Source organism: Alosa pseudoharengus, unplaced genomic scaffold (assembly GCF_046254945.1).
Source record: "Alosa pseudoharengus isolate Yale_2024_CS ecotype anadromous, Long Island Sound unplaced genomic scaffold, YU_APseudo_1.1 YU_APseudo_1.1_scf_5, whole genome shotgun sequence".
NCBI lineage: Eukaryota > Metazoa > Chordata > Actinopteri > Clupeiformes > Clupeidae > Alosa > Alosa pseudoharengus.
The window spans coordinates 11138527-11152596 of record NW_027468837.1 but is presented as its reverse complement, the minus strand read 5'-3'; the positions used below and the strand labels follow the sequence as shown (position 1 = coordinate 11152596).

General features: G+C 42.6%; 1 protein-coding gene across 5 annotated transcripts in view; it reads right to left on the bottom strand.

Annotated features, from left to right (window-relative positions):
• chd6 (chromodomain helicase DNA binding protein 6) overlaps positions 1-14070 on the bottom strand; it is a 38633-nt gene that overhangs the window by 12837 nt on the left and 11726 nt on the right. For 4 of the 5 annotated variants that reach the window (XM_076268393.1, XM_076268394.1, XM_076268392.1 and 1 more), the window contains 21 exons: positions 13340-13405; positions 13125-13183; positions 12648-12765; positions 12414-12500; positions 9450-9584; positions 8660-8781; positions 8190-8433; positions 7441-7617; positions 6756-6899; positions 6279-6534; positions 5588-5798; positions 5175-5370; positions 4690-4854; positions 4160-4339; positions 3674-3784; positions 2605-2807; positions 2150-2349; positions 1689-1848; positions 1070-1159; positions 695-798; positions 334-463 (listed from right to left, as the gene is read on the bottom strand). In XM_076268393.1, the coding sequence (XP_076124508.1) occupies positions 334-463; positions 695-798; positions 1070-1159; positions 1689-1848; positions 2150-2349; positions 2605-2807; positions 3674-3784; positions 4160-4339; positions 4690-4854; positions 5175-5370; positions 5588-5798; positions 6279-6534; positions 6756-6899; positions 7441-7617; positions 8190-8433; positions 8660-8781; positions 9450-9584; positions 12414-12500; positions 12648-12765; positions 13125-13183; positions 13340-13405 (3158 nt within the window). The remainder of the gene's footprint in view (positions 1-333; positions 464-694; positions 799-1069; positions 1160-1688; positions 1849-2149; positions 2350-2604; positions 2808-3673; positions 3785-4159; positions 4340-4689; positions 4855-5174; positions 5371-5587; positions 5799-6278; positions 6535-6755; positions 6900-7440; positions 7618-8189; positions 8434-8659; positions 8782-9449; positions 9585-12413; positions 12501-12647; positions 12766-13124; positions 13184-13339; positions 13406-14070) is intronic. The other variant, XM_076268395.1, reaches the window with a different exon arrangement.

Below are 14070 nucleotides of genomic sequence, written 5' to 3'. Positions count from 1 at the left end.
CAAAGCAGTATGATGTGTTGTAGACCAGAGCAGTCAGAGGTGATTGCAATATATTCCACACAATATTAACCAAAGTGAAACCAAATTCCAGCATTTGTATTCTAAACCAGATACAGATGTTAACGTTTGAGGACTGGACCGATAATAGATTGACCTAGCCTGGGAATACCCATACGAACCTTTGGCAAATTTGGGAAGCACAACCGACCAATACTTTCTTAGTTATGCGAGTGGACACACACAGAGACAGATGGACCCAATGACAATAACATCTTCCTCAACCAAGGGGGTGAGGGTATCAAGTTTGAAATGGAAATGAGGGGATGCTCTTGCCTGTCATTTGCATCAGCTGGGACCTCTGAGCCTGACTGCTCTGCAGAAAGGGCCATGACGTCAGGCATGCCCACTCGCTCCAGGAAGCACAGGTCTGGATCAGCCCGCATGGCATTGTATCGCTCGTACCCTGAGGTTGCACACAAATACACACGTTGCTGTTTGTTCAGTCCATTCAATGAGAGAGTAGCCGTCAATCAAACAGGCAAAACACAAGAGGTAAATCCTCAGTGTAGATCAGAGTGAGGAACTGAAGAATTTGAACATGTGTGTGCATGTGTACTTGAGAAACGGAATATACAATTCCTAATAAACCACTCCTTGAAATTCCAAGGGAAATCCCAGAGTGTTTGTTGATTACCATGCTTGTGGACACCGATGAGGAGGGATTTGTCTGCTTCAGCGTCCCACCAGCCAGCCGGAATCTCAATGTAGTCAATGTCAGGAAGAGCCACCTCTAGTTTGCTGCAGAAATCAGATGCTCAGACTGAGTGTCATTACTCATTTACAACTGAGCCAGGCATCTTCTCACAGACAAAACAAGAACTCCATGCCAAATTACACACAAATACTTTCAACACAAACAACTGCAAGAATAAGAGCATCATATATTTTAAGGCATAAAAAAAGAATGTATTTTAAAACATTTCTACAGAGTAACGCCAACTTTTTTTTTTTATTTCTCAGTTCTTTAACATGGCTTTTGGATAACTCAATACAAACTGTGATGTGGTACCTGGCTGAAATGCCTTCCAGGGCCTGAGTAGCTGCTTCCCCCAGGACCTCCGCCTTCAAATAGTACAGCATGCGAACCCTCAAAAGTACCCTGGAGGGATGACATGCATGTTCAACTTTGACTTCATTCTTTTTGGCTCAATCAATTGTGCTTCCAGTTCAGTTCTACATTGTGCTTCTAGTAGAGTCCTACATTGTGCATCTAGTAGTGCTCTACACCGATTTAACCTGCTCAAACCTAACAGGGTTGGACCTTCTTCGCAGAGTGATTCCCAGAAAAGTAATATTAGATTTCACAATAATACTTTATATTATTATTTCCCAGAAACAATAGCATTTTACTGCCAAGACTGACACACACTGCTCCAAGACAATGTCTGATGCTTATGAACAGAGCATTCTTAAAAAAAATAAACATTTCCAGTAATAAAACACACTATTCTTTCAAAGACATGCAGTATACGAGAACACCTCCATTTACTAAACGGAGAGAGACAGACAAAGAAAGAGAGAGAGAGAGAGCACATTTAAGTACGCCGGTACAGGCGTGTGTAATTTGCTTCCTGACAGAAGTGGACTGGATAATTGGCTAAAGCTGCTGCACCAGATGGAGAATTTACTTGTTGCAGTGCTGCTTGAGGTGCTTTTTGTAGCTGTCGTCCTGCAGCACCACCTCTGGATTGCAGTGCACCAGCCAGTCTGCATTGTTCAACTCAGGTAGACACAGCTGGTTCTTCAGCTTTTTACCCTTACGACCGCGGGGAACGGGTGCCGACAGACCTGCGAATAGATTTAAGGCAGTCTATTTAACGTTGCACACACACTTCTAAGTGGATTTTCTCTGCCAGGTAATGGCTGAAAAGATGCATTACTGCACACAGATACTGGATTTAATTGAATCTTCCCAACTCAATAATACCTAGTGAAAGTGGAAAAAGATTAGATAACTTTAACTGATTAGGAAATGTCTGCAGTGGATTTGTGAAAAATCTGTCAACCGCAACCGAGCAATAGAACCGATACTGACTTATAGGTAAATAACAAGCCCTGGATGTTGGGAGGGGTGGCCATAGGTTCTCACCAGAGTGGTTCTGTAGGGCCTCATTTTGACCATCTTTAGTTGGGGTGATGAGGTCCCAGATGAAGCTCTTGATCTTTTCGTCTCCTTTGTAGTGGCGCACGCAGTAGACCAGCAGAGCCCGGCACATTAGCTCCATGTCCCGTTCCGCCAAGTGCCACTTGAAGCGGCCATGGGTGAGGATGTCCTTCCACCGCCCCCAGCTGCATGAGACAGACAGAGAAGGTAAACACGACTCAAACAAAGCCGTGCCACTACAAACTCAACCCTTTCGACAAAGGGAAAGAGGAAAAAGGCCATTCATTTCAAGCACTGCTTATCAGGGCCTATTGGGCTCTTTCTGAGACACAATGTCAGACAAGGTCTTGAATGTTCGAACTCTATCGTTTGGTTGACCTGATCAGAGGGGAAAAAAAGAACTAGCTCATTCGTGAATAAAACTGATGGCAACAACACACCCGAATATGAGCAGGTTTTTTTCCACACGGAAGCATTCCGCCCGCAGGTAGCGTCGGTTTCTGTCGTTGAGGCGGCGCGTACGACACGGCCTTTCTTCCGAGTCGCTGTCCAGCTCAGAGAACTCCATCAGCTCATCATCCTCAAACGAGTTGTAATGACGCGTCTGTTTCCGCACACGTGGCGTATCGATCACCAGGCTCTCCTTATCACCAAAAAGACAAGTGTGTAAAGAAAAGATGAAAAGAAGAGTGTGTAGAACTTATACTCCATGATTAACACACACATACTGATTACTGACACTAAATGGAGCCTACCTGATTCAAACACTATTGTCGACAAAATAGGCTGCACACACATACGGCTACGGAGGTCACTAACAGACCAGAAGTACTTTTCAGAATACACCAAAAAAGCTCACCATGAATATTTCCTGATGATTCCCCCCCCCCCCCCCCCCCGTTGTACAATTATGGCATTGGCAACATTGCATGAGCCCAGCACAAACACAGTCATACCCTCACAATCGAGTGCATGCAAACACATGCACCCCCACATAGTCACACACTCAAAAGCACAGTGCTCATTTACTCAACCTTCCCCTCCGCCTGATTCACATGCTGTTTTTTCTCATTAATGCGACCCATCTGTTCAGGGAATGATGAGAGCCAGATATTCAAATGATTCCACTCCTCTCCCTATGCCTTTTCTCTTTCCTCTCTCCCTTTTTCTCATACTCCGCTTCTCCATTCTACCTCTTTGTCTCTCTCTCTCTCTCTCTCTCTCTCTTCACCACTCTTTTCTCTTTGTCTTCTGTCCATACATTACTATCTTTCACTCCACATCTCTCTCTCTCTCTCTGTCTCTCTCTCTCTCTCTCTCTCTCTCTCTCTCTTTCTCTCTGATCCCCTTGTCATTTGCCCCATCTCCCTCTTGCCATATCATTTTAAGCCACATTCTTTTTGTTTCTTTTGATCCTCCAGAACTCAGAAGTCTTTTTTTGCACAGGTCCCACACAAGATGGCGAAGAGATTTTAGGCAGGGATTGTGAGGCGTCCACCAGCTCCTTACTTTCTCTTCCTTAGAGTCAATCTCCAGCTCAGCAATTTTAGCCCATTTCTGCCAGAAGTTTGGATCATCCAGAGAGATGTCAGTTCTGTTTCCAGAAGATACAAAGCTGGCCTGGAGATCACACACACACACACACACACACACACACACACACACACACACACACACACACACACACACACACACAACAACAACAAAATCCGTCTCAGTGGAAAAAAGCTGTAAAATCTCGTGCCATAAACACAGAAACAATGAGGCATGGTCCTGGGAGTATTCAGGAGGCTATAGCTAACAAGTTCAATGATAAACATTACATTATCCATAGGGCTATTCATGTACTTAAAAACGGTGCATGACCACATGTTCACTGTTGCTCTTACTGAAACACTACTGATGTGCCACATAATCACTTTGTGTGTTATAGTTGAGCAATTTGCACACAAAGGTCAAATCCGAGCAGTGCCTTAGCCAATAGCCAGGCAGTACCTTAGCGAACGTGGAGCCCTTCCCTTCTGACTGGATGGTGATGGTCTGAGTGCGGCGCTGAAGGATCTGGTCGATGTCTTCCTCGCAGAATTTGGAGCCCTCGTCCTCCTCGTCCATTAGAGCACCGTATGCACCCTTCCTCAAAAGGTCCTCCACCTCCAATTTGGACAGCTGCTGCACCTATTGAAGACATCCAAACAGCTAAGCTGAAAAGCCATCTCTGACTCATTTACCCCATTGAGTGTGCACTCTGAGACTCCTGTCTGAGACACCTAGAAAAGATTTGGAGCCAAATGGTACTCCAAATTCAATAGGTAACAATTTGGTGGATCTACTGAATAGATGAATCTAACCTCAAAAAATAAAACCACATCACAGTCAGGATTCAGTGGTATACATGGAACTAGTGAGATGGCACTGGGCACCGTAAAGCCCTGTGAGATGATGTGTGCTGCTATTGGAGCTTCAGTATTTAAATCCATGGCACTGAGTCAAATTGTAAAGGTAATGCGGGGCAGGGAGGTGCTCACTCCGTTCAGGCTGCCCTTGCGGTTGATGTCCTGCAGCACTGCCTTGTCCAAACCCAGCTTCAGGCTGGCCTTGTCGAACATCTCCCGCTCGTACGAGTTCCGAGTGATGAGCCGGTAGACCTTCACTGCTTTGCTCTGGCCAATCCTGTGACAGCGAGCTTGTGCCTGGGGAATGAGAGGTTTAATAAACATCAAGTACAATGCATGATCATGCTCTCCTCTCGAGGAGTTAAGCTGAGGAGGACGTGAGGGCTGAACAATGAATCTGTTCAACATTAGAGCCCACACTCATCAGCATAAAATAGTTCAGTGAATTGCCCTTCACAATTTTTTGAGTCATTCCGAGCAGGATGAGATACCACAATTAGTCACACAGTGCTTGTGAATGTGTGTGCATTGACATAGATGAGTGTGTATGTGTATGTGTATGTGTTTGCATGCGTGCGTGAGTGTGAGTGTGTGTTACATTGTTCCAAAATCCACACCTGCAAGTCGTTCTGTGGGTTCCAGTCTGAGTCAAAGATGATGCAGGTGTCAGCGGCCGTCAGGTTGATCCCCAGGCCCCCAGCACGCGTGCACAGGAGAAACACGAAGCGATCTGAGTCCACCTTGCAGAAGCGGTCGATGGCTGCCTGCCGCAGGTTTCCCCGTACACGACCGTCGATGCGCTCATACGTGTACCTGAGGATCCAAAACAAAACAAACATTTCTGAATTACAGGGGATGAGCACATGCCAAAAGACATGAGTAATCTACCATGCATTTCCAAAAACAAACATGTAAACACTGCTTATTTATGGAGAACAGGAGTTAACTCATATTCAAGTAAACACATTACTTTGTTTACTTAAAAGTTAACGAAAATGCAAATTTACTGCGACTAGAAAGGGCAATGCACCTCCTCTGGATGAGGTAGTCCTCCAGGATATCCAAGCAGCGCACCATCTGGGAGAAGACCAGAACTTTGTGACCTCCAGCTATGAGACGAGGCAGGAGCTTGTCAATGAGGACCAGCTTTCCTGATGACTGGATCATAGCCTGAAGCTGGAAGTCTGAGGCATCGGGGCTGTGTGTCTTCTTGAAGCTTTCCAGAATCTTCTCTTCTGCACCTGTAAGGGCAAAGGTTAGGATATGGATGATTATTATTTATTTATTTATTTCAGATGTTAAAGCAGTCTTCAGTGAGACATGTTTTCGCTGCATGGTCATGCTAATTTGCCTCTTTATTTTTCAGCAGAAATTTAAAAGTGAAATCTATAGATCATTTTCTTTCCCGCTCTGTGTGTGTATGTATGTGTGTGTGTGTGTCTCTGTGTGTGTTTGTCTCTCTGTGTGTGTGTGTGTGTGTGTGTGTGTGTGTGTGTGTGTGTGTGTGTGTGTGTGTGTGTGTGTGTTTGTGTGTGTGTGCATAAGAGAAAGAGAAATAGCAAGAGCTGACAAAGAGCCGAAAAATGTGTGTGTTATCTGTTCAGCAGCAGAACATAAAACAAATGACATGGTGTAAGATTCATCTAAGCTTACAAAACTGTATGCCGTAACATCGCCCACTACTATTGTTGTGTAAAAACACAAGAGCAGGAGCACATTACCAGTGATGAGGTATGGGTGGTTGCAGCACTTGCGTAGCTCCATCATAGTGTTGATGAGGTTGGGCATGTTGTGCTGGTTGGCACCCTTGGCCAGAAATGTGAAGTTCTTTTCAAGAATGGCACGGTAGTATTTCTTCTGCATGTTGGTCAACTCCACTTCGATGATGGTCTCCTCTTTGGGAGCCAAGTTCTTTTCCACGTCGTCCTTTAATCTCCTCAGCATCATGGGCTTTAGGATGGCCTGAAGCTTCTTCACCTAGGAGTCACAGGGGGAGTGTATAGAGATGAAGTTATGAAACTTCTAGTTACCTAGAGTAGTCATTGGGTCCAGTAGCTGCAGTGAGCAAATCTCCTTTCTGACACCTTATGAGAACTGCTAGCGACAGACGCTAGCACCCATAGGTTTTAATCCCCTTGCAGTCCTCGCACAATTCAAAATAAAAGAACAAAAATGGATGCTGAGGGCTGGTGGCTCACCTGCTCCTCTGTTTTCAGATCCCCAAACTCCTCCAGGAAGGTGGTCTCGGAGGGGAACTGAAGTGGTTCCAGGAAGTTGAGCAAGCTGAAGAGTTCCTCGACAGAGTTCTGCAGTGGTGTTCCAGTCAGCAGCACTTTGTGTTCCTACAAGACGCATTGTATCGTCAGCAGTGCAACCTACCGGTATACTATTTTCTCTTCGTGATGCCTTGTCATGATATACTTCTTTTACGGATTTCAGCAAGAAAATGATTTTTCAATCTCAGGTTTGAGAAATGATTCCTTCTCTTCCAGTACGACATTGAAGAATTGAAATGCTGTTGTGCTGCTTCCTGCATATTCTGTTTTTGAGTTTTACTGATTTGATTGTGCCCTGCACAATATTTGGTGACGGCACCAGTGTTTCTCACTGAATCTTCCTCCTCACCACTTGCTGCACAGTAATTCCCTGTGTATTCGCTGCATGTTTATAAATCGCAGGACATTGTTTTATGCAATTAAAAAAAAACATGCATTGACCGCACCCAGTATTAGCCATAGTGCCTACAATGCATTCCAATTTATAGTCCTCCCCTGTGTATTAACCTCATAGCTGATGAAATGTGCAAAATCAATGTATAAACCTTGGTTAATAGTTAGGAAATTACCTGTAACTATTTTCACAAAATATGAAGTCCGCTCCTACCAGGTTCATGAGCTTGAGTCCCTCTAGAAGCTTGCAGTTGCGGTTCTTCAGCCGGTGGGCCTCGTCAATCACCACACAGCGCCAGTGGATTTTCTTCAGCTCAGGGCAGTCAGCCATGATCATCTCAAACGTAGTGATCACACCATGGAACTTAAACAAGCCAGACACAGAGTTTCCCTGCACAGAAAGACAGAAAGATAATGATTCTCAAAAACTAATTTTCGCTTTACTTCAAGATCATTGTTGATATCTATCTCTGGTATAAAATTAAAATTATCTGGAACTAACTGACAAATTCAAGACTAGTCAGGCTACGGTTTATAAAGTCAGGTCATAATTTTGTAGTCCATAATTTTGTAGTCCTTCACTCTTCGTATGTCCTCACCCCCCTCTCCCTGGCTATGGTTTCTTCTTCTGCTCCTATCTTGCTTTGTTGTGCTCTACCATGCAAAACTTTGGGCAGAGGCACTCTCCCCCTGGGCCAGTTCCCACTCCAAGTTTCTCCCTCTCTTGAACATTTTTGTGTATGTGTGCTCCTAAGGGGTTTCCGTAACGTTTCTGCATGAGGCACTTTTGTATGCAAACCCAAGATGAACAGTCCCATAAAAAAAAAAAAAAAAATATATATATATTTTATGAGGTTTGATTGGTGTGAGTTTGAAGAATGTTTGCACAGTTGTTATGTTCACACACAAAAACAAACCAACATGGTTAACAAGATTTTGCACTTGGATCATAAAGAGTCTCACATGTTCATCTCTGTGGTACATTTCATATTGTAAGATCATCTGCCGACTGATCTGGCTGCCATGGTAGACGATCACGTTGATTTCGGTCCAGGTGCGGAACTCGCGCTCCCAGTTTGTGATGGTGGAGAGCGGGGCAATGATGAGGAATGGGCCGCGAATGCCCATACTGAAGATCTCGAAGAGGAATGTTATGGACTGAATGGTCTTTCCCAGGCCCATTTCGTCTGCCAAGATGCAGTTTTTCCTGTGACGAGGGAGACAACAGAAGACACTTTCATTAAATTTCATAGTCTGAACCATTGCTGGCACCGCAGAGGGTGCCTGTGTTGAGTGCGAAGATGACCTGAGGGGGTTTGGGATTACGTAAGCTTTGAATACTACGCTTGGGCAGAAGTGGGCTAGAGCGGAGGGACTGTAGACAGAGTAAACACAAGCGCTGTGGTGGCTGGCGGTAGCTGGGATGGGCTCACCTGTTGTACCAGTTGAATAGAAGCCAGTTCATTCCCTCGAGCTGGTACTCTCTCAACTCGTTCCCATTCCTGTAGTCTCGAGAGTTTTCCAGCTTCTGCCACTTATCGGGTTGAGGTCTCTCCTACATGAAAAAATGAGAGGGTAGTCTGTTCAAATTAACCCTTAGAACCCGATTGACGCAAAGTGCGTCAAAAAACACACCCTTTCTTCTCTGTTACATTGCTCCGGAACTGTTCATCGTAGCGAGATGAACTAAATAAAAAATGGCATTTATTTCTGTAAACCACACACCACATATTTCTGTAAATTGCTCAGCCCCAGAGTATCCCTCCAACATGGCAATTGTATTGCCCGATTCAGGACAGTCTGCCCTACACACACATGAAATGCATGTAGAGCTATGAGCTTGCTGTGATGAGATACATGTCGAAATATAAGAATTTTTATAATACACTTTTTATATTTTAATTCTTTAAAAATCAAAATAAAATCAATGTTAGTACTAATACATGAAATGATAGCCTAGACTCTGCTGAAAAAAACTATATATAATATGTGTGTGTGTGGAACTTACAATGACCAGAATAAATCCTTATGAATAAAGGTAGTGAAAATGCCCTAAAAACAGCTTAGGGTTCTAAGGGTTAAGTGCCACAATGGTACAAAATTACCAGTAAAAGTAGTGTAGTACTAGTAGTGGTGCCAATAGTAGTGGTGAAATTGAAATTGTATGAACTGATCATCAATCTAGTATTTTCTGAAGTAAAAATGGCTTCCAATGTAGCTTACCACATATTTCAAATCAGGGATTTTCTTGAGGTTCTCAAACTCACGGATCTTTACAGGATCAACATCCTCTTGGAGCTCCCAAGTGCTTTCTTCGTACGACAGAGAGCACCACTTTACCAGATAGTGTGTAACCTCCTGTAAGAAACACAGACACATACATGTGCACGCGAGGTGCACATGTGAGGGGAAACACACACACACGCGCACACACACACACACACACACACACATAGACACACACACAAAGAAAGAGAATTATCTATACAATAAATTTCATTTTTACATTTCTGCTGAAAATTATGGCATAGGCAAATTTGCATGACCTTCATACTTAATCCTATAAGGTCACCATTTTACAACTCATATGAAAGATGCCGGTGCCTATTCCCAGTGAGGACACCATGAACAGTCCAATAAATGAGATCAAACAATGAGAGGAGAGTTAATGCAAAAGGAAAGGCCTACGGGGCTGAGTCTCTCTGCACCATAACCACCCACAACTCTCCTGGATCTCCACTATCCAACCCGCTATCCCCCACTTGACTAAACCAATTAGCACACCCACCAGGCCAGCCATCAGCAATTCACGGGTATTAGGAGATGAAAAAATAATAATAATAACTGAGGAGAATTTGGGTGCCTCATTGTTGGGTGTTGTGATATTATGTGATGTGATTGTTGCATTGTAAGGCATGTGATATAGATAGATATCAGGCTTGTGCAAAATTCTGAATTTTAGAGTTCAATTCATGAATTTGAAGTGAATTGGCTCCACCACACAGGAAGTTGAATTTGAATTGGAAAAAGTGGAATTAAATTCATGGCAATTCAAAGAAATTAAACAAACTTATGTTTTTCTTTCAAACACAATGTCATTACGTTGAACTGACATATTTTGCCACAGCAAAAAAAGAAAAGAAGAAAAAAAAATCCAACAGAATCATATAATATCAATGTGAACCAGTAAGGCAAATGAACACATTGGATGCCTTGGTGTCACCATTTCATTGTGTTCCCATGAATGAATGAATGAATGTGTCCTAAAATGCTTCGTGAATTACTCTTAGTCAACTCTGAGTCCTAAAGTTACGAATGACACGCCCATTATTTTTAGGAGTTGCTCCTAAATTCGCCAGTCAGGAGCTAATTTTAGCCTTGACATTCTGTATGAATACGGGCCCAGTAGAATTTAGAGCCAAATTGTATTTTTTGTTATAATTTGAGATTAACCATGTTTTATTTCTACCATCAGTGTGTTTGGTATGAAGCATGCACAAAGTATCAGTGGTTCCATAGAATACTGTGAATACTGAATACTGTGGCACAACATATTTAGCATGTTTCATTTTAGAACTTCATATTGAAGTCTTTAATATCAAAGTTAATATCTTCCTTTAATATTGATGAATGCCTACTCTCAGTACATGCTACCTGTTTAACCAAAATTGTGTTGAAATTACACGAATATTTCATGTAAACTTAACTTAAACAATTTCATTGGAATTACTTTATCAAATTGGGTAACCACGGCATGAATCAATTTTGTAAACCGAAACAGAAAACTAATTCTACACATTTAATTCATGTGCAACCAATGTACACAATGAAATCAAGAAAATCCTGCAGGTTTCTTTTTTTCAGTTTACATTGAGGACCAGATGTACTAACGCTTTTGGGCCCATTTCAGGTGTATTTGTTTCGCAACGTGCGTGTAAAATCATTGCGAGGTATGTACAAACAGGCCGCAATGATGTAAAAGCGCAAACTGCCTGTCGCGGGAGCTGACAATGGCTAATTGCGTTTTTCGTGTCATGCATATGCATTCATGGAAGGATCCAGGGGAAAGTGGGAGTTTAGTGTAAAAAGATGGGAGGGGAAGCGTAAAGAGCGAATGTATTTTGCGGTATGTACAAAGACTGCTCCTGAAAGCGCACGTCTATTCTACTTCCGCCTTGTAAAAGCAGGTGTTAATCCAAATTGCAGTTCAATGCATCGATAAGGGAACCTTTCAAAGACAACATAATCGCTATTTAGAGCATCAGTTTTGTAAGTATTTGTACTATCAAAAGCAACCTTAACTTTCGTTGGCCTTTCGAATGAATGTCTTACTTTCACTTTCACGTCATTCAATTAAACTTTCCTACTTGCTAGATTTGACCAATTTTCCATAGCCTTTGTGCACAAGTAGTTTGAGTAAAACTACTGATCTTCATTATCTCCCTGCTTGTTGACATCTTATCATGTATGATATTATTTCATTATCGCTAAACGTTTGATTCTTGTTAATGTTGTCATCAGTTAACAACATTCAACTGCTCTTGTATGTAGGCTCTGCCGTTCAGTTGTGGACGTTCGTAAATTGCGTTTATGGGGGGAGAAAGGCAGAGAAAGGCGCAGTTTACACAAGTTTCATAAATACGACGGAAACTTGACAGCGTTCGCAATCTGCTGTTTGTCCATGATGCTGATAACGCTACGTTCCCAAATGTACGTACATCTGGCCCTCAGTGTTAGGAAGGTGCTTTGTAAATGTAGTAGTTCAAACTAATATTATTTATCGAATATGTAATGCAATCATATCTGGCATATACTGTAAAGCTTCATTGTTAAACACTACACTATGCATATGAATTGTTTTGAATTTCAATTCTACTTCCTTTAACTCAAATTCAAATTGTAATTCTATATCCTGTTTTTGACCTCAATTCAATTTTAATTCAAATTCAAGGAGTCATTCCCAATTCACTTCTGAATTTTGCACAAGCCTGATAGATATATAATGATTGTATTCTGGTTGATTTTAGAATTAACTGTCTTGAAAGCATTTCACCTTTTTAAAAGTTCCCAAAAATAGTGTTTATCAATTTGCATGAAATATTTTGTTGATTGCTGATTTTACAGAGGGCCCTAGTGACTTCTGCCTTTTAAAATGACCTCTAAAATGACCTCTGCTCTGGTCCTCACCTCTCCGGTCTCTGTGTCAGTAGTGTGGGCCACTTCCAGCACACGGTCCACCTCAATGTAGTCCGGATTAAAAAGATCCTCGTCTGGCTGTGGGAGGGAAGGGGGTATTAGGAATTCATACCAGAGAGTGCTAACTAACACGTAGTCTAACCATTTTTTTTGTAAATGTTTCAATAAAATCAGAGAAAGTAGTAATGAGAGTAATTATACAAGGCAAAACAGGGCAACCCTTACTTCACTGAAAATGTGCTTCATTTGTGCCTGCTTATTCCTGAAGCGCTTGATTTTTTGGTGGATGCGCGGGTCCTTTTCCAGTTCCTCCAGAGTCGCCCATTTGCAGTGAAGGTAAGAGCTGTAGACACAAAGAGTTCACTACAGATCACATACTCTTTGTGAAGGCCACAGTGACGAATGCTGCTTCATATGAAAGCACGTCCTGTGTACGCTTCAATGGGGGAACAATGTGTAGGGCAATAGAGAAGAAAACACACAACTAACAAAAAGAAAATGCTGACTGAAGCCTTGACATTTTTTCTTTCTTTGACAGCATTATAAGCTTGCAGGCTACAGATCCACAGGGAAACAACTCAAGAAAAAACAATACAAAATTAGGGGGGAAAAGGCAAGCTGAGGGGTGGGTGAAGATGGTGGACTGTCTTGATGCCAGTCGAAAAGATTAAACTGTTTTTAGCACCAGATTAATCAACTTACAAATTTCTGTACTTGACATAGAATTCCTCATACTCCTCAGGTGGCTCCCCCGGTTCTGCCTGAACGAGACGCACAGAAAGAGAGACAGGAGATAAGGCACATCAAACAACACACACACACACACACACACACACACACACACACACACACACACACACACACACACAAAGAGAGCTAATCATCACAGGCTGTGCATAGAGCAAACAGGGGGCTACCTCCTTCTTGACAGTTCGCACAGAGAGGATTTTCTCAATGATGTTAGCCTCGTCTTCAGGCGGCTCCTAGGATGTGAAAGAGAGAGGCGGAGAAACACACAGGCTAAGACATCTAGCATGTGTATGCAAATATATGCATGTGGGAATTGTGCGTGAGTGTTTGCATATTTGTGTCTATGATTTGGTGTGTGTGTGTGTGTTTGCTTATTTGTGTGTATACAGCAGGGGTCTCAAATTCCAGCCCGCGCCCGGCCCAATTCCAGCCCGCGGCCTAATGTAAAATTAATATGTTATAATGTAATAATAATATGTAATTCGGTCCTTGAGGGTATTTTTAATTGCAACAAACAACAACACTGGTTAAAATAGACGATAAATCCAACACGGTGACAAATCCCATTTATAGGCTACTCTCCTCCACTAGTTGCTAGACATCCAGAGCCCAATCGAAGAATATCTGCCTAATACCTTTTGGAGATTATGATCGACTATTGACAGTGATAGTCACGGTGCGTCTGGGAATGGAGGTGTGTCTTTGCGTGTATAAGACGGTGTCCACTAAGCATACCATGCTTATTTCGACCCTCTGCCCAACATAGCTGGAGGTGGCATTGGTAATCGTGATGATAGTGTCCGTAATGGACGTGGTACAGATTTAGGACTTTAGTAGGACTTTATCTCTGACCACTTTCAAACCTTTTAAAATTTTGATGTCAAAATCCAATAGTGTG